This window comes from Oncorhynchus nerka, linkage group LG23 (assembly GCF_034236695.1).
Source record: "Oncorhynchus nerka isolate Pitt River linkage group LG23, Oner_Uvic_2.0, whole genome shotgun sequence".
Taxonomy (NCBI): Eukaryota; Metazoa; Chordata; class Actinopteri; order Salmoniformes; family Salmonidae; genus Oncorhynchus; species Oncorhynchus nerka.
Window position 1 is genome coordinate 6,715,095 of NC_088418.1, and position 23,219 is coordinate 6,738,313.

The 23,219-nt window shown below is 44.5% G+C and overlaps 2 protein-coding genes across 2 annotated transcripts in view; both read left to right on the forward strand.

Moving 5' to 3' along the window:
* Positions 1-7,110, forward strand: part of LOC115122462 (calpain-2 catalytic subunit-like) — a 63,125-nt gene extending 56,015 nt beyond the window's left edge. The window contains exons 15-20 of the mRNA XM_065007808.1: positions 10-74; positions 1,307-1,375; positions 2,980-3,058; positions 5,974-6,090; positions 6,554-6,612; positions 6,716-7,110. Of these exons, the coding sequence (XP_064863880.1) occupies positions 10-74; positions 1,307-1,375; positions 2,980-3,058; positions 5,974-6,090; positions 6,554-6,612; positions 6,716-6,739 (413 nt within the window). The 3' untranslated portion in view covers positions 6,740-7,110. The remainder of the gene's footprint in view (positions 1-9; positions 75-1,306; positions 1,376-2,979; positions 3,059-5,973; positions 6,091-6,553; positions 6,613-6,715) is intronic.
* A 56-nt stretch (positions 7,111-7,166) lies between these two features.
* Positions 7,167-23,219, forward strand: part of LOC115122460 (calpain-1 catalytic subunit) — a 62,953-nt gene continuing 46,900 nt past the window's right edge. The window contains exons 1-4 of the mRNA XM_065008451.1: positions 7,167-7,255; positions 14,265-14,282; positions 22,092-22,185; positions 22,645-22,791. Coding sequence (XP_064864523.1) covers positions 7,167-7,255; positions 14,265-14,282; positions 22,092-22,185; positions 22,645-22,791 — 348 coding nt within the window. The remainder of the gene's footprint in view (positions 7,256-14,264; positions 14,283-22,091; positions 22,186-22,644; positions 22,792-23,219) is intronic.

The following is a 23,219-nucleotide window of genomic DNA, read 5'->3' on the forward strand; positions in this document are numbered from 1 at the left end:
CCTCTACAGGAACGGACATAAAGACGGACGGTTTCAGCCTAGAAACAGCCAGAGTCATGGTCAATCTCATGGACGTATCCTTAACGGCAGGTAGCCTAGTGGTTAGAGTGTAGGGACGGCAGGTAGCCTAGTGGTTAGAGCGTAGGGACGGCAGGTAGCCTAGTGGTTAGAGCGTAGGGACGGCAGGTAGCCTAGTGGTTAGAGTGTAGGGACGGTAGGTAGCCTAGTGGTTAGAGCGTAGGGACGGCAGGTAGCCTAGTGGTTAGAGTGTAGGGACGGCAGGTAGCCTAGTGGTTAGAGTGTAGGGACGGCAGGTAGTCTAGTGGTTAGAGTGTAGGGGCGGCAGGTAGCCTAGTGGTTAGAGTGTAGGGGCGGCAGGTAGTCTAGTGGTTAGAGTGTAGGGACGGCAGGTAGCCTAGTGGTTAGAGCGTTGGACTAGTAACCGGAAGGTTGCAAGTTCAAACCCCCGAGCTGACAAGGTACAAATCTGTTGTTCTGCCCCTGAACAGGCAGTTAACCCACGATCTAGGCCGTCATTGTAAATAAGAATTTGTTCTTAACTGATTTGCCTAGTTAAATAAAGGTAAAATAAAAAAATAAATCAAATAAATAACATGCCTTCACAGCGCCACTAGATTCAGACCTGGGTTTCAATACTATTTACAATGTCTCAGGTATTTTCACAAAGTTAGTATTCAGATGTATTTTATTTGAAAAGACAAGAAGTTTAATATTTGAATTTGTATTTGGAAAATACATCGACTCAATCACACTCCTGTGCGTTTAACCCTGGTATTTCAAAATGGTATGTGAAAAAAGTTTGAGAAAATAATTGTAAATACAATTTGGTCGACTATTTTTTTGTTTTTTGAAATAACTGTTAAAATACTCAAATAAAATTACTTGTTTTGGGCTGTGTTTTCTGAAAATACACCAAAAAAAAAAGAGTATTTTAAGTACCAGATTCTCAAATACACATGTATTTGAACCCAGGTATGGCTACATCACAATGATTATATACTGTGTCTGTCTATACAAAGAATGGTATTCTAGATCTAGAATGGTATTCTAGAATGGTATTCTAGATCTAGAATGGTATTCTAGAATGGTATTCTAGCTTGAGATCTGCAACACTGTGCATAACTTGACACAAGTCTCCCATTGACCTCAATGAGTGACTTGGGCACACTCATCTCAATACTAAATCAGGCCCAACGTGACTAATGAAAGTTTTTAGTTTGGAATGTTCTGGTTTCTAAGGGCTTGCTGATGTGCGGATACTTGTTGAGCCTTAACCGTCGTACAGGACAACGGTAACGGACAACTGGGGCTGGGAGAATTTGCGACACTGTGGAAGAAGATCCAGAGATACTTGGTGAGGTTCTAGTGTTTGTGTTACTGCTGTGGTAGCTCTGGTCCATGGCGTTTACGTACAACTTCTGCGTCCGCAAGCTGCACGTAACCCCTTGGACCAGAGCTAATGCAGCATTATTTATGTTATGTAAGAATGGACAGCCTATATACGAGTGTTTACTTTACAGAGTGTTCACAGTGTAGTGTGTTTTACAGTGTAGTGTGTGTTACAGTGTAGTGTGTTTTACAGTGTAGTGTGTTTTACAGTGTAGTGTGTTTTACAGAGTTCAGTGTAGTGTGTTTTACAGTGTAGTGTGTTTTACAGTGTAGTGTGTTTTACAGTGTAGTGTGTGTTACAGTGTAGTGTGTTTTACAGTGTAGTGTGTTTTACAGTGTAGTGTGTTTTACAGTGTAGTGTGTTTTACAGTGTAGTGTGTGTTACAGTGTAGTGTGTTTTACAGTGTAGTGTGTTTTACAGTGTAGTGTGTTTTACAGTGTAGTGTGTGTTACAGTGTAGTGTGTTTTACAGTGTAGTGTGTTTTACAGTGTAGTGTGTTTTACAGTGTAGTGTGTTTTACAGTGTAGTGTGTGTTACAGTGTAGTGTGTTTTACAGTGTAGTGTGTTTTACAGTGTAGTGTGTTTTTCAGTGTAGTGTGTTTTACAGTGTAGTGTGTGTTACAGTGTAGTGTGTTTTACAGTGTAGTGTGTTTTACAGTGTAGTGTGTTTTACAGTGTAGTGTGTTTTACAGAGTTCAGTGTAGTGTGTTTTACAGTGTAGTGTGTTTTACAGTGTAGTGTGTTTTACAGTGTAGTGTGTTTTACAGTGTAGTGTGTGTTACAGTGTAGTGTGTTTTACAGTGTAGTGTGTTTTACAGTGTAGTGTGTTTTACAGTGTAGTGTGTGTTTTACAGTGTAGTGTGTGTTTTACAGTGTAGTGTGTGTTTTACAGTGTAGTGTGTGTTTTACAGAGTTCACAGTGTGTGTTTTACAGTGTAGTGTGTGTTTTACGGTGTAGTGTGTGTTTTACAGTGTAGTGTGTTTTACAGAGTTCACAGTGTGTGTTTTAGTGTTCAGTGTATTGTGTGTTTTACAGTGTTCACGTTGTAGTGTGTATTTTTTAGTGTAGTGTGTGTGTTTCAGTGTAGTGTGTTTTACAGTGTTCAGTGTATTGTGTGTTTTACACAGTGCAATCTGATTATAACCCTTCTTTATTCCCCATCCATCCCTTCCTTATTCCCCCTTCATCCCGTCATCCATCCCTTCCTTATTCCCCCTTCATCCCGTCATCCATCCCTTCCTTATTCCCCCTTCATCCCGTCATCCATCCCTTCCTTATTCCCCCTTCATCCCGTCATCCATCCCTTCCTTATTCCCCCTTCATCCCGTCATCCATCCCTTCTTTATTCCCCCTCCATCCCGTCATCCATCCCTTCCTTATTCCCCCTCCATCCCGTCATCCATCCCTTCCTTATTCCCCCTCCATCCCGTCATCCATCCCTTCTTTATTCCCCCTCCATCCCGTCATCCATCCCTCTCTAATTCCCCCTCTATCCCGTCATCCATCCCTCTCTTATTCCCCCTCCATACCGTCATCCATCTCTCTCTCCATCCCTTCCTTCCTCTAGTCCATTTATAAGAAGAATGACATGGATAACTCTGGCACCATGAGTACCCCAGAAATGAGGATGGCCTTGAAGGATGCAGGTTTGTGGACATAAAATAAAATAATTTTGTGCCTCCAGAGACTCTGGGTTCGCGCCCAGGCTCTGTCGTAACCGGCCGCGACCGGGAGGTTCATGGGGCGACGCACAATTGGCCTAGCGTCGTCCGGGTTAGGGAGGGTTTGGCCGGTAGGGATGTCCTTGTCTCATCGCTCACCAGCGACTCCTGAGGCGGGCCAGGCGCAGTGCGCGCTAACCAAGGTTGCCAGGTGCACGGTGTTTCCTCCGACACATTGGTGCGGCTGGCTTCCAGGTTGGAAGGCGCTGTGTTAAGAAGCAGTGCGGCTTGGTTGGGTTGTGTATCGGAGGACGCATGACTTTCAACCTTCGTCTCTCCCGAGCCCGTACGGGAGTTGTAGCAATGAGACAAGATAGTAGCTACTAAAACAATTGGATACCATGATTTTTAAAATATATATATATAAATATTAATAATTAATATATATATATATATATATATATATAGTTTTTTAAACATTTTTTAAAATGTAACTTTTGTTTAACTTGGCAAGTCAGTTAAGAACAAATTCTTATTTACAATGACGGCCTACCGGGGAACAGTGGGTTATAACTGCCTTGTTCAGGGGAACAGTGGGTTAACTGCCTTGTTCAGGGGAACAGTGGGTTAACTGCCTTGTTCAGGGGAACAGTGGGTTAACTGCCTTGTTCAGGGGAACAGTGGGTTAACTGCCTTGTTCAGGGGAACAGTGGGTTAACTGCCTTGTTCAGGGGAACAGTGGGTTAACTGCCTTGTTCAGGGGAACAGTGGGTTAACTACCTTGTTCAGGAGACCAGTGGGTTAACTGCCTTGTTGAGGGGAATAGTGGGGTTAACTGCCTTGTTCAGGGGAACAGTGGGTTAACTACCTTGTTCAGGGGAACAGTGGGTTAACTGCCTTGTTCAGGGGAACAGTGGGTTAACTGCTGTGTTCAGGGGAACAGTGGGTTAACTGCCTTGTTCAGGGGAACAGTGGGTTAACTGCTGTGTTCAGGGGAACAGTGGGTTAACTGCCTTGTTCAGGGGAACAGTGGGTTAACTGCCTTGTTCAGGGGAACAGTGGGTTAACTGCCTTGTTCAGGGGAACAGTGGGTTAACTACCTTGTTCAGGGGAACAGTGGGTTAACTACCTTGTTCAGGGGAACAGTGGGTTAACTGCCTTGTTCAGGGGAACAGTGGCTTAGCCTGTTCAGGGGAACAGTGGGTTAACTGCCTTGTTCAGGGGAACAGTGGGTTAACTGCCTTGTTCAGGGGAACAGTGGGTTAACTACCTTGTTCAGGAGACCAGTGGGTTAACTGCCTTGTTGAGGGGAATAGTGGGGTTAACTGCCTTGTTCAGGGGAACAGTGGGTTAACTACCTTGTTCAGGGGAACAGTGGGTTAACTGCCTTGTTCAGGGGAACAGTGGGTTAACTGCTGTGTTCAGGGGAACAGTGGGTTAACTGCCTTGTTCAGGGGAACAGTGGGTTAACTGCTGTGTTCAGGGGAACAGTGGGTTAACTGTCTTGTTCAGGGGAACAGTGGGTTAACTGCCTTGTTCAGGGGAACAGTGGGTTAACTGCCTTGTTCAGGGGAACAGTGGGTTAACTACCTTGTTCAGGGGAACAGTGGGTTAACTACCTTGTTCAGGGGAACAGTGGGTTAACTGCCTTGTTCAGGGGAACAGTGGCTTAGCCTGTTCAGGGGAACAGTGGGTTAACTGCCTTGTTCAGGGGAACAGTGGGTTAACTGCCTTGTTCAGGGGAACAGTGGGTTAACTGCCTTGTTCAGGGGAACAGTGGGTTAACTGCCTTGTTCAGGGGAACAGTGGGTTAACTGCCTTGTTCAGGGGAACAGTGGGTTAACTGCCTTGTTCAGGGGAACAGTGGGTTAACTACCTTGTTCAGGGGAACAGTGGGTTAACTGCCTTGTTCAGGGGAACAGTGGCTTAGCCTGTTCAGGGGAACAGTGGGTTAACTGCCTTGTTCAGGGGAACAGTGGGTTAACTGCCTTGTTCAGGGGAACAGTGGGTTAACTGCCTTGTTCAGGGGAACAGTGGGTTAACTGCCTTGTTCAGGGAAACTGTGGTTAACTGCCTTGTTCAGGGGAACAGTGGGTTAACTGCCTTGTTCAGGGGAACAGTGGGTTAACTGCCTTGTTCAGGGGAACAGTGGGTTAACTGCCTTGTTCAGGGGAACAGTGGGTTAACTACCTTGTTCAGGGGCAGAACGACACATTTTTACCTTGTCAACTCGGGGATTCGATCTAGCAACCATTTCAGTTACTGACCCAACGCTCTAATCACTTGGCTACCTGCCATCCCAATACCTGCCGCTCGATTAAGGCAGCCCCCCGCTCTGATTCAGATTTGTTGGGTTAAATTCGGAAGACACATTTTAGTTGAATGCATTCAGTTGTACAACTGACTAGGTATCCCCCTTTCCCTTTCCCTAAGTCTACTGTGAGTTGCTCTGGATAAGAGCATCTGCTAAATGACTAAAATGTACAGTATATACAGGACGGTATTAAATTATTTACCATTCATTTATATTGAGCACAAAATAATGTGAAACACAACCTAAACAACCTGCAAATTAAACAAATTAAATAGTTTATTGAGTCGCACGCTTGATGTAGTCATTGTGTGCTACAATATGAATATTGGACCAAATATTAAACTTTTCACTATTGTATTTATTAGAATCTTCAAGGGTGTCAATCTTTACTTGTTGAACAAAATCTCTTTCTCTGAGCAATTGTATTGGTATAAAATAACAACCCCCCCCCCACCCCCCACCCAAATTGAAGCATAAAATATAGCTTAGTATTTGAATAGTTGATTTAATTCAGTTATTATTACTCATCTTTTATCAAGGCTGTCAATCATTTGGGACCCCACAGTAATATTCTATCTCTCACCAGGTTTCAGTCTGAACAACGCCATCCACCAGATTCTGGTTGTTCGGTATGGAGAGGCTGACATGACCATCGACTTTGATAACTTTGTCGCCTGCATCATGCGGCTGGAGATGATGTTCAGTAAGTACAACGGCGTCCTGTTTTAAAGCCACAATCCTGAATTTATGTTTTTCAGCCAAACGGCAGCACTTTGTTTTCCAATAAAGCTGAGAGATGGCCATGGAGTGTAACAGCAGTAAATATTGCAGATTGTACCTTTTTTTAATGTGTGGGTTAAAAAAAAATTGGGGGGGGGGGGGGTATGCTTTTCTTCTCTTTTATCTATTTAATTTCAGCTCTGGATTACAAGCAGACAGTTTGACTCTCCACAGATAGGATTTATGGGGTGTAAATATGTCATAATGTATATTTTAATTCATAGCCGTATCCAGGCAACTGAAAGTCATCAGCGTTCTCTTCCTGTCTTACCGTGTCGGGTTCATGTGGAGACTTCTCTCTTCTGAGAGGGTAGAGTGTGTGTTTATAGACTCTCTTATGCCTGTACCTCTCTCTCTCTCTCTCTCTCTCTCTCTCAACCCTGCAGAGGTCTTCATGAAGATCGACACGGCTAATACTGGCTCTATTGAATTGGATATCCATCAGGTGAGAACCGTCAGCTTACTCTTATAATCAACTCATAAAGACAGCTTTTATGTTGTTGTTGTTACAGTTCTAATGTATTGTTATTCTGTTTTTCTATTTTCAGTGGTTGTCATTTACCATGATCTAGAACACTGCAGACATAAAAAGACGTCTGTAAATCTGTCAACTTTATGTGCCACAATTTTTTTATTTTACAAAAATTGAAGCCAGGAGGGCAAGAGAGCTCTCTACAAATCATTAAACCAAAGTGCCTTTTAAAAGACGTTTAATTTGAAAACACGGTATTACATCACATCCTGTTTTAAATCTTTATTTGTTTTATTAGATGTAGCCTAGCTGTCTAGGCCTATTGAAAGTTGCTTACAGATTATATTTGTGTGATAAATGTATCACGTAGTTCCGATCCTTTTTATGCAGATTTGTGTCGCTCATTTTGTCATGTTTTGAAAAGAAAAGCCTTTCTATATGTCTCAAAGCTAATAAACAACGTTATTATTATAGTGTCTGTTTTATTTCGAACTTGTATCTATAGTTTTTAGTCCTATAAGCGCACCATGCGTGTGGCCAGCTTTGAGACGGTCCATGCGCCCCTCCCCCGACGGACGGGGTTGGGTTTTTACGGGCGCAGTAGTATTGACCGAACGTACGGAACTTGCGCTTCTGTCGCCGCACCACAACCGCCTTGCAACTTTCTACGTTAAACACCCAGTACTGAGATTTATGCGATTGTTTAGCGAACTGGCACTCTGTCACCTAACTACAACACACATCGGAGGTGTCTTCAAAGTGGTGAGTGCTCAATGTTGTTGTAGTTTCTAAGTGACATCTCTATTCAGAGAGAGTGCGTGTTATTTTCGGGTTTCCTCTTTCCAGAAGGCCACCGTACTCTAGGTTTACTATATTTCTAAGAATGGTTCTGTAATTTTGTTATAATTTTAACATATTAATATTTTCGGTAGGTTACATCATGAATGTATTAAATAACCAGCCATGTCAACTAGGTTATGCCTCTGCAATAACCCAGAAGTGAACCATTTGCGCGACAAAATAATATCTCAAATTAACTTATTGTCATGACCCATGCATCTTCAACCCTCCTGCTGTGTTCCGGTCGAATTGGACCGATTTAAGTATTCTCTCTGAAAAATGTAGTTCCTTTAATCTGATTGTCATATAAGGTTCCATGACTTTGTCCACACAGGGCATCTGAACACACAAAATACATTTAGATGATTTTCATGACATTTTGGGTGTTTTATTTAACTTTTGTACACCTGTGGTGTTCCCGCTCAGAATGACCGGTCATTAGAAATTAATGGGTGAGACTACAATTAGTGTATAAAATTGAGTTCAGCCACATGCCCATTCATCAGATGGACACAGTTCCTCTCCCAGACCCCCACATGCATGTGTGTTTGAGCGTGTAAACACACACACCTCACTCCCCTTCTTGGCTTCCATGGCAACCCCCACGGGAACCCAATAGAATCTTTCCCCCACGGGAACCACACCTGTTGGCATTCTCATAAACAATCGCAACATTGTTTCAATAATATATAGAACTTTTCTCACAGCTCTGGTATATAAAGCTTTTTTGAGGCCTTGCTCACAATTCATTCTGTAGCAGCACAACGACCAAACGATATAGTGTATGTGAGGCTCTTGATCATATCTTTGATCATGACACTGGTGAGGAGGAGAGAGTCCTTGTTCAACTTTGACACAAAGTAGTCTGTGATAAACAGCACAATATGTTTCATCTGGGTATTTGTTATAGTCAAAATAATCCATACATTATTTATTTTTACTCAAAAATGTGTTGTATGAGCTCAGGTCAATGAGGCCCACAGGCCATGAATAGCAAATAGAAGTTCAAAACTTGTAATGTTCACATAGAACTGAAGTTGATAAAAAGATCTAACACAACATTAGGTGATAATATATGTATTATTATGGATTTATAATCAGCTATAATGGGGAGGTCAATTTGGACAGGGAACACAGAATTAATTAACATGAAAAGAACAGGAGTCCCCTGTTACACCCACAGTACTGAGGAGTCCTGTTACACCCACAGTACTGAGGAGTCCTGTTACACCCACAGTACTGAGGAGTCCTGTTACACCCACAGTACTGAGGAGTCCTGTTACACCCACAGTACTGAGGAGTCCTGTTACACCCACAGTACTGAGGAGTCCTGTTACACCCACAGTACTGAGGAGTCCTGTTACACCCACAGTACTGAGGAGTCCTGTTACACCCACAGTACTGAGTCCTGTTACACCCACAGTACTGAGGAGTCCTGTTACACCCACAGTACTGAGGAGTCCCCTGTTACACCCACAGTACTTAGGAGCCCCCTGTTACACCCACAGCACTGAGTAGTCCTGTTACACCCACAGTACTGAGGAGTCCTGTTACACTCACAGTACTGAGGAGTCCTGTTACACCCACAGTACTGAGGAGTCCTGTTACACCCACAGCACTGAGGAGTCCTGTTACACCCACAGTACTGAGGAGTCCTGTTACACCCACAGTACTGAGGAGCCCCCTGTTACACCCACAGCACTGAGGAGTCCTGTTACACCCACAGTACTGAGTCCTGTTACACCCACAGTACTGAGGAGTCCTGTTACACCCACAGTACTGAGGAGTCCCCTGTTACACCCACAGTACTGAGGAGCCCCCTGTTACACCCACAGTACTGAGGAGTCCTGTTACACCCACAGTACTGAGTCCTGTTACACCCACAGTACTGAGTCCTGTTACACACCCACAGTACTGAGGAGTCCTGTTACACCCACAGTACTGAGTCCTGTTACACCCACAGTACTGAGGAGTCCTGTTACACCCACAGTACTGAGGAGTCCTGTTACACCCACAGTACTGAGGAGTCCTGTTACACCCACAGTACTGAGGAGTCCTGTTACACCCACAGTACTGAGGAGTCCTGTTACACCCACAGTACTGAGTCCTGTTACACCCACAGTACTGAGGAGTCCTGTTACACCCACAGTACTGAGGAGTCCTGTTACACCCACAGTACTGAGTCCTGTTACACCCACAGTACTGAGGAGTCCTGTTACACCCACAGTACTGAGGAGTCCTGTTACACCCACAGTACTGAGGAGTCCTGTTACACCCACAGTACTGAGGAGTCCTGTTACACCCACAGTACTGAGGAGTCCTGTTACACCCACAGTACTGAGGAGCCCTGTTACACCCACAGTACTGAGGAGTCCCCTGTTACACCCACAGAACCGAGGAGCCCACTGGTTGGATTACAGGCTCATCTCTAGTTGTTTTTGAGCGTTTGTTGAAGTTGAGTCCGGGAACAGGACGAAGGTCCTATGCATGACTTGACTCCAGGACTGCATGAATCAGCTGCTCTCTGAGAATGGAGAGACTTTGGCTCATAGTGAGTGAAACTAGCCTGAGTCGCACTCTCACAGTCTGACCTTATGTCCCTGAGGAGAAGGATATGTGGTTGGTTTCTTTCAGACACAAACAGAATTTCAGTTTTTGCCTTTGACTGAAATAGGTTCCGGTACACATTTTGTTTGCCGTAACTGTTTATATTTGCAGCAACTCTAGAACACTTTTAAGCTAATATTCTAGAAGAGGTGCAGGAACTCTAGAACACTTTTAAGCTAATATTCTAGAAGAGGTGCAGGAACTCCAGAACACTTTTAAGCTAATATTCTAGAAGAGGTGCAGGAACTCTAGAACACTTTTAAGCTAATATTCTAGAAGAGGTGCAGGAACTCCAGAACACTTTTAAGCTAATATTCTAGAAGAGATGCAGGAACTCCAGAACACTTTTAAGCTAATATTCTAGAAGAGGTGCAGGAACTCCAGAACACTTTTAAGCTAATATTCTAGAAGAGGTGCAGGAACTCCAGAACACTTTTAAGCTAATATTCTAGAAGAGGTGCAGGAACTCCAGAACACTTTTAAGCTAATATTCTAGAGGAGATGCAGTAGAACATTTGAGGGGGCAGTACTCAGTTCTAGTGTACTACAGCCCAAGTCAAGCACTAACACAACATTGATTCAGCTTGTAACTGTGTATAACAAGTGATTTTATGATGCTGTCGTGTAGATAAGTTGAATTCCTCCCTCCAGAACTGAACAGAGTACTCTCTATGTGACTCAGCTGCCTCCCAAATGCCACCCCATTCACTTTACAGTGCACTACTTTAGACCAGGGCCCATAGGGAATAGGGTGCCATTTCCGAGGCACACTTTCAGATTCCCTCCCCACCTTCATGGATTTATGGCATTCAGTCTATCTATTCACTCCGATGACCTGCTGCTTCCCAGGCGAGCCTCTCTCTCTCTCTCACTCTCTCTTTGTCTGTCTCTTTCTCTCTCTGTGTGTGTCTCTCTCTGTGTCTCTCTCGCTCTGTTTCTCTCTGTGTGTCTCTCTCTCTAGGTCTGTCTGTCTGTCTGTCTGTCTGTCTCTCTCACTCTGTGTCCTCTCTCTCTCTCTCTCTCTCTCTCTGTCTCATTAGAATGCCAGTCAAGTGTTTGAGAACTGTTTTGGCATACTAAACACTACTGGGTTGCCATATTGGTTAATGTTTATATTATATTCTCCATTAAGGGGAATGAGAGAGAGAGTTCAGAAAGTATTCAGACCCCTTAACTTTTTCCACATTTTGTTACATTACAGCCGTATTATAAAATTGAGTAAATTCCAATTTTTACCTCATTAATCTACACACGCTACCCTATAATAACAAAATGAAAACAGCTTTTTAGAAATAATTAAATAAAAACAGAAATACCTTATTTACATAAATATTCAGACCCTTTACTATGAGACTCCAAATTGAGTGCAGGTGCATCCTGTTTCCATCAATCATCCTTGAGATGTTTCTACAACTTGATTGGAGTCCAACCTGTGGTAAATTCAATTGATTGGACATGATTTGGAAAGGCACACAGATGTCTATATAAGGTCCCACAGTCAGAGCAAAAACCAAGCCATGAGGTCGAAGGGATTGAGGCTCATACCCAATAAGACTTGAGGCTGGGTGAAATTCACAGTGTGCCATCACAGCAGCAATATTTGTGACCTGTTGCCACAAGAAAAGGGCAACCAGTGAAGAACAAACACCATTGTAAATACAACCCATATTTATGTTTATTTATTTTCCCTTGTGTACTTTAACTATTTGCACAACGTTACAACGCGTGACATTTGAAATGTCTTTATTATTTTGGAACTTTTGTGAGTGTAGTGTTTACTGTTAATGTTTTGTTTATTATCTATTTCATGTAAACATATGTTTCCCATAAAGCCGTTGGGGAGAATCTTCATTGTTTTTCTCCCATACAGAATGAGGACTTCACATTCCCTAACACAGGACAGTAATGTTTTGGTATCAAATGAACCTGCCTAACACAGGACAGTAATGTTTTGGTATCAAATGAACCTGCCTAACACAGGACAGTAATGTTTTGGTATCAAATGAACCTGCCTAACACAGGACAGTAATGTTTTGGTATCAAATGAACCTGCCTAACACAGGACAGTAATGTTTTGGTATCAAATGAACCTGCCTAACACAGGACAGTAATGTTTTGGTATCAAATGAACCTGCCTAACACAGGACAGTAATGTTTTGGTATCAAATGAACCTGCCTAACACAGGACAGTAATGTTTTGGTATCAAATGAACCTGCCTAACACAGTACAGTAATGTTTTGGTATCAAATGAACCTGCCTAACACAGTACAGTAATGTTTTGGTATCAAATGAACCTGCCTAACACAGGACAAATGTCCCGATTCACTACTAAACTCAGCAAAAACAAAGAAACGTCCTCTCACTGTCAACTGCGTTTATTTTCAGCAAACTTAACATGTGTAAATATTTGTATGAACATAACAAGATTCAGCAACTGAAACAGACTCAACAAGTTCGACAGACATGTGACTAACAGAAATGGAATAATGTGTCCCTGAACAAAGGGGGGGTCAAAAGTAACAGTCAGTATCTGCAGTGCATCTCCTCCTCGTGGACTGCACCAGATGTGCCAGTTCTTGCTGTGAGATATTACCCCACTCTTCCACCAAGGCACCTGCAAGTTCCGGGCATTTCTGGGTGGAATGGCCCTAGCCCTCACCCTCCGATCCAACAGGTCCCAGACGTGCTCAATGGGATTGAGATCCGGGCTCTTCGCTGGCCATGGCAGAACACTAATATTCCTGTCTTGCAGGAAATCATGCACAGAACGAGCAGTATGGCTGGTGGCATTGTCATGCTGGAGGTTCATGTTAGGATGAGCCTGCAGGAAGGGTACCACATGAGGGAGGAGGATGTCTTCCCTGTAACGCACAGCGTTGAGATTGCCTGCAATGACAACAAGCTCAGACCGATGGTGCTGTGACACACCGCCCCAGACCATGACGGACCCTCCACCTCCAAATCGATCCCGCTCCAGAGTACAGGCCTCGGTGTAACGCTCATTCCTTCGACGATAAACGCGAATCCGACCATCACCCCTGGTGAGACAAAACCGCGACTCGTCAGTGAAGAGCACTTTTTGCCAGTCCTGTCTGGTCCAGCGATGGTGGGTTTGTGCCCATATGCGACGTTGTTGCCGGTGATGTCTGGTGAGGTCCTGCCTGGTGTTGCAGTGCCAGACGTGTGCCCCTGCTTAAGCCAGTACATCTCCAGGCCCGTCTGAAGTTTGCTAGAGAGCATTTGGATGATCCAGAAGAAGATTGGGAGAATGTCATATGGTCAGATTAAACCAAAATATAACTTTTTGGTAAAAACTCAACTCGTCGTGTTTGGAGGACAAAGAATGCTGAGTTGCATCCAAAGAACACCATACCTACTGTGAAGCATGGGGGTGGAAACATCATGCTTTGGGGCTGTTTTTCTGCAAAGGGACCAGGATGACTGATCCGTGTAAAGGAAAGAATGAATGGGGCCATGTATCGTGAGATTTTGAGTGAAAACCTCCTTCCATCAGCAAGGGCATTGAAGATGAAACGTGGCTGGGTCTTTCAGCATGACAATGATCCCAAACACACCGCCCGGGTAACAAAGGAGTGGCTTCGTAAGAAGCATTTCAAGGTCCTGGAGTGGCCTAGCCAGTCTCCAGATCTCAACCCCATAGAAAATCTTTGGAGGGAGTTGAAAGTCCGTGTTGCCCAGCAACTGCCCCAAAACATCACTGCTCTAGAGGAGATCTGCATGGAGGAATGGACCAAAATATCAGCAACAGTGTGTGAAAACCTTGTGAAGACTTACAGAAAACGTTTGACCTCTGTCATTGCCAACAAAGGGTATATAACAAAGTATTGAGATAAACTTTTGTTATTGACCAAATACTTACCAAATAAATAAATAAATAAATAAATAAATAAAAAATCCTACAATGTGATTTTCTGGATTTTTTTTCTCATTTTGTCTGTCATAGTTGAAGTGTACCTTTGATGAAAATTACAGGCCCCTCTCATCTTTTTAAGTGGGAGAACTTGCACAATTGGTGGCTGACTAAATACTATTTTGCCCCACTGTATCTCTTATTTTTCAAGGTGGTGCCCGAAAGGTTCTGAATGCAACAGACTAAACCCTGTTTCTAAAGTCATATTGGTTACAGACATGAATCCTTTCTCTCATTTCTCCACAGCCTGCTCACAGACCCAAGGTATTCATCTCTTTTTTTTGTGTGTGTGTGGGGGCGGGGGGGTCTGGTTTGTTAAGATAGATGTTGCTGTCTCTGTCTCCCATTTCAACCTAACCGTAACCTCGTCCCCAGGCTATTGCACATAGTAGGATATCAACCATTCACACATGGGATATCACCCATTCACGCATGGGATTTCATCCATTCAAAGTTGGCCTTAGTTGGAGTGACCATAGAATTCTATGTGAATGACCTTCTGATCAAAGTATTTGTCATTAGTTAATTTTAGCAAATCACACGACCATGAGGCGTGGGGAGAGTTAGGGGGAAGGTGTTATGGGAGATGATTGGTTGGTAGATTAAGCCAATTACTGCCTATCCACTGGGAGCGTCTCCCGGCTTTCTGTATTGGCTAATGGTCTACCAGACTCATCGCGCATTTAGGCGGAAGTGTCTGGGAATGAGATTACCCTAACACCTAGCACCCTACCCCTAACACCTAGCACCCTATCCCTAACACCTAGCACCCTATCCCTAACACCTAGCACCCTATCTCTAACACCTAGCACCCTATCCCTAACACCTAGCACCTTACCCCTAACACCTAGCACCCTATCTCTAACATTTAGCACCTTACCCCTAACACCTAGCACCCTACCCCTAACACCTAGCACCCTATCTCTAACACCTAGCACCCTATCCCTAACACCTAGCACCCTATCTCTAACACCTAGCACCCTATCCCTAACGCCTAGCACCCTACCCCTAACACCTAGCACCCTAAATCTTTCTGAAACCTCTCTGACTCACTGCAGGTGGGAAGGCCAGAGGAAATCTTTCTGAAACCTCTCTGACTCACTGCTGGTGGGAAGGCCAGAGGAAATCTTTCTGAATCCTCTCTGACTCACTGCAGGTAGGAAGGCCAGAGGAAATCTTTCTGAAACCTCTCTGACTCACTGCAGGTGGGAAGGCCAGAGGAAATCTTTCTGAAACCTCTCTGACTCACTGCTGGTGGGAAGGCCAGAGGAAATCTTTCTGAAACCTCTCTGACTCACTTCTGGTGGGAAGGCCAGAGGAAATATTTCTGAAACCTCTCTGACTCACTGCAGGTGGGAAGGCCAGAAGAAATCTTTCTGAAACCTCTCTGACTCACTGCAGGTGGGAAGGCCAGAGGAAATATTTCTGAAACCTCTCTGACTCACTGCTGGTGGGAAGGCCAGAGGAAATCTTTCTGAAACCTCTCTGACTCACTGCAGGTGGGAAGGCCAGAGGAAATCTTTCTGAAACCTCTCTGACTCACTGCAGGTAGGAAGGCCAGAGGAAATCTTTCTGAATCCTCTCTGACTCACTGCAGGTAGGAAGGCCAGAGGAAATCTTTCTGAATCCTCTCTGACTCACTGCAGGTAGGAAGGCCAGAGGAAATCTTTCTGAAACCTCTCTGACTCACTGCAGGTGGGAAGGCCAGAGGAAATCTTTCTGAAACCTCTCTGACTCACTGCTGGTGGGAAGGCCAGAGGAAATCTTTCTGAAACCTCTCTGACTCACTTCTGGTGGGAAGGCCAGAGGAAATATTTCTGAAACCTCTCTGACTCACTGCAGGTGGGAAGGCCAGAAGAAATCTTTCTGAAACCTCTCTGACTCACTGCAGGTGGGAAGGCCAGAGGAAATATTTCTGAAACCTCTCTGACTCACTGCTGGTGGGAAGGCCAGAGGAAATCTTTCTGAAACCTCTCTGACTCACTGCAGGTGGGAAGGCCAGAGGAAATCTTTCTGAAACCTCTCTGACTCACTGCAGGTAGGAAGGCCAGAGGAAATCTTTCTGAATCCTCTCTGACTCACTGCAGGTAGGAAGGCCAGAGGAAATCTTTCTGAATCCTCTCTGACTCACTTCTGGTGGGAAAGATCAGTTGAAGAATCTATAACACGTTTACAGACACATCACAAGATCAGAGGTTCATTGGTTGAAAAACAGAACAGAATAGACAGGCACAGATCACTAGTAAAACAGCGAACATACAAACACAGACAGGCTGGAATAGATGGTTGCTGTGCTGCAGTCTTTGTGTCAGTGTGCCACTCTGTTGTTAGCTTAGCTTGCTGCTATTAATACCTTCCGCCCTGTGCCTGTCCCAGACGTGGGTTCAGAGACTATTTCAAAATATTTGAAATACTTTGAGCGTTAGCTTTAGGCTGCCTGAAGGGCCGGGTGGGAGGGGATTCAGTCGTACGACGATTCTATTGGTTCCCTTGCAGACAGACAAGCTTAATCAAGCCCAGCTAATGTATTTTAAATGATATTGAATATAATTTGAACCCAGGTGTGGCCTGTGCATTGCAGCACCCACCTAGCCTCTTGTTTATATCCTGTATCTGATCCAGCATGTCAGGAGACATTGAGAGACAGCAGCAGAATATTGGCTGTCTTGTAAATGATTTGCCTATGCTGCTCCCACCTAGGCCTCTGACTGTATTTGCAATGAGCTCCAAAAGTATAGGGACAGTGACACATTTTTAAAATACTTTGGCTCTGCTCATCCAGCACTTTGGATTTGAAATTATACAATGACTCGGTGGTTAAAGTACCGGAGTCGCTGGTGATTAAAGTCAGGCGCAGGAGAGCAGAGATGAGTGAAACAACGCACTTTACTCGACAGCACTAAGTAAAACAATTTACAAAGTGCAAAAAGAACGGTTGCCACAAAGCTTGATGGGTGATAAACAGCACCCGGTACAAACCAGCCGGAACATTCCGACCTGAACCAATAACAATCGCACACAAAGACATGGGTGATAAACAGCACCCGGTACAAACCAGCCGGAACATTCCGACCTGAACCAATAACAATCGCACACAAAGACATGGGGGAAACAGAGGGTTAGATACAGTGGGGAGAACAAGTATTTGTTACACTGATGATTTTGCAGGTTCTCCTACTTACAAAGCATGTAGAGGTCTGTATTTTGTTATCATAGGTACACTTCAACTGTGAGAGGCGGAATCTAAAACAAAAATCCAGAAAATCACTTTGTATGATTTTTAAGTAATTAATTTGCATTTTATTGCATGACATAAATATTTGATACATCAGAAAAGCAGAGCTTAATATTTGGTACAGAAACCTTTGTTTGCAATTACAGAGATCATACGTCTCCTGTAGTTCTTCACCAGGTTTGCACACACTGCAGCAGGGATTTTGGCCCACTCCTACATACAGACCTTCTCCAGATCATTCAGGTTTCAGGGATGTTGCTGGGCAATACGGACTTTCAGCTCCCTCCAAAGATTTTCTATTGGGTTCAGGTCTGGAAACTGGCTAGGCCACTCCAGGACTTTGAGATGCTTCTTACGGAGCCACTCCTTAGTTGCCCTGGCTGTGTGTTTCGGGTCGTTGTCATTCTGGAAGACCCAGCCACGACCCATCTCCAATGCTCTTACTGAGGGAAGGAGGTTGCTGGCCAAGATCTCGCGATACATGGCCCCATCCATCCTCCCCTCAATACGGTGCAGTCGTCCTGTCCCCTTTGCAGAAAAGCATCCCCAAAGAATGATGTTTCCACCTCCATGCTTCATGGTTGGGATGGTGTTCTTGGGGTTGTACTTATCCTTCTTCTTCCTCCAAACACGGCGAGTGGAGTTTAGACCAAGAAGCTCTATTTTTGTCTCATCAGACCACATGACCTTCTCCCATCCTCCTCTGGATCATCCAGATGGCCATTGGCAAACTTCAGAAGGGCCTGGACATGCGCTGGTTTGAGCAGGGGGACCTTGCGTGCGCTGCAGGATTTTAATCCATGACGGCGTAGTGTGTTACTAATGGTTTTCTTTGAGACTGTGGTCCCAGCTCTCTTCAGGTCATTGACCAGGTCCTGCCATGTACTTCTGGGCTGATCTCTCACCTTCCTCATGATCATTGATGTCCCATGAGGTTAGATCTTGCATGGAGCCCCAGACTGAGGGTGATTGACCCGTCAACTTGAACTTCTTCCATTTTCTAATAATTGCGCCAACAGTTGTTGCCTTCTCACCAAGCTGCTTGCCTATTGTCCTGTAGCCCATCCCAGCCTTGTGCAGGTCTACCATTTTAACCCTGATGTCCTTACACAGCTCTCTGGTTTTGGCCATTGTGGAGAGGTTGGAGTCTGTTTGATTGAGTGTGTGGACAGGTGTCTTTTATACAGGTAACGAGTTCAAACAGGTGCAGTTAATACAGGTAATGAGTGGAGAACAGGAGGGCTTCTTAAAGAAAAACTAACAGGTCTGTGAGAGCCGGAATTCTTACTGGTTGGTAGGTGATCAAATACTTATGTCATGCAATAAAATGCTAATTAATTACTTAAAAATCATGCAATGTGATTTTCTGGATTTTTGTTTTAGACTCTGTCGATCACAGTTGAAGTGTACCTATGATAAAAATTTCAGACCTCTACATGCTTTGTAAGTAGGAAAACCTGTAAAATCGGCAGTGTATCAAATACTTGTTCTCCCCACTGTACATGACCAGTAATTGGGAAATGAAAACCAGGTGTGTGGGAAAACGAGACAAAACAAATGGAAAATGACAAATGGATCGGCGATGGCTAGAAGACTGGTGACGTCGACCGCAGAACACCACCCGAACAAGGAGAGGCATCGACTTCGGCCGAAGTCGTGACAGACAGCTTTAATTTGAGGGTATTTTTATTCATATCTCGTGAACCGTTTAGAAATTAGAGCACTTTTTGAACATCGTCCCCTCCATTTAGAGGACTAAAAGTATTGGGACAAATGTACTTATACTGTGTGTGTATTCAAGTAGTCAAAGGTTTAGTATCTGGTCCCATATTCATAGCACTCAATCACTACATCAAACTTGTGACTCTACAAAGTTGTTGGATGTTTCAGATCGTTTTGTGACCAATAGAAATGAATGGTAAATAATATACTGTGTCATTTTGGAGACACTTTTATTAAAAATAAGAATATATATACTATATGATTCTAAACACTTCTACATTAATGTTGATTCTACCATGATTACGGATAATCCTGAATGAATCAAGAATAATGATGAGTGAGAAAGTTACAGACGCACAAATATCATACCCCAAAATGCTAACCTCTCACCATTACAATAACAGGGGAGGTTAGCATTTTATATCATACCCCCAAGACATGCTAATCTCTCACCATTACAATAACAGGGGAGGTTAGCCTTTTATAACACAACCCCAAGACATGCTAAACTCTCACCATTACAATAACAGGGGAGGTTAGCATTTTATATCATACCCCCAAGACATGCTAACCTCTCACCATTACAATAACAGGGGAGGTTAGCCTTTTATAACACAACCCCAAGACATGCTAACCTCTCACCATTACAATAACAGGGGAGGTTAGCATTTTATATCACATTTACATTTACATTTAAGTCATTTAGCAGACGCTCTTATCCAGAGCGACTTACAAATTGGTGCGTTCACCTTAAGACATCCAGTGGAACAGCCACTTTACAATAGTGCATCTAAATCTTTTAAGGGGGGTGAGAAGGATTACTTTATCCTATCCTAGGTATTCCTTAAAGAGGTGGGGTTTCAGGTGTCTCCGGAAGGTGGTGATTGACTCCGCTGTCCTGGCGTCGTGAGGGAGTTTGTTCCACCATTGGGGGGCCAGAGCAGCGAACAGTTTTGACTGGGCTGAGCGGGAACTGTACTTCCTCAGTGGTAGGGAGGCGAGCAGGCCAGAGGTGGATGAACGCAGTGCCCTTGTTTGGGTGTAGGGCCTGATCAGAGCCTGGAGGTACTGAGGTGCCGTTCCCCTCACAGCTCCGTAGGCAAGCACCATGGTCTTGTAGCGGATGCGAGCTTCAACTGGAAGCCAGTGGAGAGAGCGGAGGAGCGGGGTGACGTGAGAGAACTTGGGAAGGTTGAACACCAGACGGGCTGCGGCGTTCTGGATGAGTTGTAACGGTTTAATGGCACAGGCAGGGAGCCCAGCCAACAGCGAGTTGCAGTAATCCAGACGGGAGATGACAAGTGCCTGGATTAGGACCTGCGCCGCTTCCTGTGTGAGGCAGGGTCGTACTCTGCGGATGTTGTAGAGCATGAACCTACAGGAACGGGCCACCGCCTTGATGTTATTTGAGAACGACAGGGTGTTGTCCAGGATCACGCCAATTATTAATTGTGTGTCGTCTGCATAGCAATGATAGGAGAGACCATGTGAGGTTATGACAGAGCCAAGTGACTTGGTGTATAGCGAGAAGAGGAGAGGGCCTAGAACAGAGCCCTGGGGGACACCAGTGGTGAGAGCACGTGGTGAGGAGACGGATTCTCGCCACGCCACCTGGTAGGAGCGACCTGTCAGGTAGGACGCAATCCAAGCGTGGGCCGCGCCGGAGATGCCCAACTCGGAGAGGGTGGAGAGGAGGATCTGATGGTTCACAGTATCGAAGGCAGCCGATAGGTCTAGAAGGATGAGAGCAGAGGAGAGAGAGTTAGCTTTAGCAGTGCGGAGCGCCTCCGTGATACAGAGAAGAGCAGTCTCAGTTGAATGACTAGTCTTGAAACCTGACTGATTTGGATCAAGAAGGTCATTCTGAGAGAGATAGCGGGAGAGCTGGCCAAGGACGGCACGTTCAAGAGTTTTGGAGAGAAAAGAAAGAAGGGATACTGGTCTGTAGTTGTTGACATCGGAGGGATCGAGTGTAGGTTTTTTCAGAAGGGGTGCAACTCTCGCTCTCTTGAAGACGGGAGGGACGTAGCCAGCGGTCAGGGATGAGTTGATGAGCGAGGTGAGGTAAGGGAGAAGGTCACCGGAGATGGTCTGGAGAAGAGAGGAGGGGATAGGGTCAAGCGGGCAGGTTGTTGGGGGTTATATCATACCCCCAAGACATGCTAATCTCTCACCATTACAATAACAGGGGAGGTTAGCATTTTATAACACAACCCCAAGACATGCTAAACCTCTCACCATTACAATAACAGGGGATGTTAGCGTTTTATATCATACCCCCAAGACATGCTAACCTCTCACCATTACAATAACAGGGGATGTTAGCATTTTATATCATACCCCCAAGACATGCTAACCTCTCACCATTACAATAACAGGGGATGTTAGCATTTTATATCATACCCCCAAGACATGCTAACCCCTCACTATTACAATAACAGGGGATGTTAGCATTTTATATCATACCCCCAAGACATGCTAATCTCTCATCATTACAATAACAGGGGATGTTAGCATTTTATATCATACCCCCAAGACATGCTAACTCTCACCATTACAATAACAGGGGATGTTAGCATTTTATATCATACCACCAAGACATGCTAACCTCTCACTATTACAATAACAGGGGATGCTAGCATTTTATATCATACCCCCAAGACATGCTAACTCCTCACCATTACAATAACAGGGGATGTTAGCATTTTCGGGGGGTATGATATTTGTGCGTCTGTAACTTTCTGACTCATCATTATTCACGATACATTCAGAATTATCTGTAATAATGGTAGCTTCAACATTAATATAATCATTGCGTGCTAGGAAAATGGGCCCAAATACTAAACTTCTGTATACTTTAATACAAATATAAGTGAACTTTTGTTCCCCTAAAATGGGGGAGGGACTATGTACAAAGAGTGCTGTAATTTCTAAACAGTTCACCTGATATGGATGAAAATACCCTCAAATTAAAGCTGACAGTCCTGCACTTTTGTCATCATTTTTGTATCATTTCAAATCCAAAGTGCTAGAGAACAGAGCCAAAACCCACGCCCAAAAAATGTGTCACTGTCCCAATACTTTTGGAACTCACTGTATGTCCTGTCCCGTGTCAGAATGTCAGGGGGAATCTCTGCTAGCATAGCCACCGGCAGACTGCGAGCTGAGGGAATGGGCTCCAACGACCACGCCGTACCCTTCCTTGAGCAGGTCAGTTTGTTTGTTTCATTGTTTTGTTTTGTAAACCTTGTGCCCCAAATGGAGCCCTATTCCCTATTTAGTGCACTACATTTGTCCAGAACCCATAGGGATTAGGGTGTCATTTGGGACAGATTATTTTATGTTATTTATTTACCATCGAGGACCACTTTGGAAATACAGGGCGAAACGCACGCCCAATTTTTCAGTTTTTGATTTGTTAAAAAAGTATGAAATATCCAATAAATGTTGTTCCACTTCATGATTGTGTCCCACTTGCTGTTGATTCTTCACAAAAAAATACAGTTTTATATCTTTATGTTTGAAGCCTGAAATGTGGCAAAAGGCCGCAAAGTTCAAGGGGGCCGAATACTTTCGCAAGGCACTGTACCTGTTTAATCATTCAAGATCTGTTTAAATGCACATATTGATGCACAATGTGTGTTATGTTTATTTAATTCATTCAACCAGGACTATGAGGCTTTGAGGCAGGAGTGTCTGGAGACGGGGTGTCTGTTCCAGGACCCCTCCTTCCTAGCGGAGCCTCCCTCTCTGGGCTTCAAGGAACTGGCCCCCTTCTCCGCCAAGACCAGGGACGTGGAATGGATGAGACCCACGGTGAGAGAGAGGGGGAGGGAGAGGGATAGAGAGAGAGAGAGAGAGGGATAGGGAGAGAGAGAGAGGGGGGGAGAGGGATAGAGAGAGAGAGAGAGAGAGAGAGAGAGAGAGAGAGAGAGAGAGAGAGACATAGAGAGAGAGAGAGAGAGAGAGAGGGGGGGGGGAGGGATAGAGAGAGAGAGAGAGAGAGAGAGAGGGATAGAGAGAGAGAGAGGAGGAGGGAGAGGGATAGAGAGAGAGAGAGAGAGAGAGAGAGAGAGAGAGAGATAGGGAGAGAGAGAGAGGGATAGAGAGAGAGATAGGGAGAGAGAGAGGAGGAGAGAGAGAGAAGGAGAGAGAGAGAGAGGTAGAGAGAGAGATAGAGAGAGGGAGAGAGAGGAGGAGGGAGAGGGAGGAGGAGAGAGAGAGAGAGAGAGAGAGAGCAACAC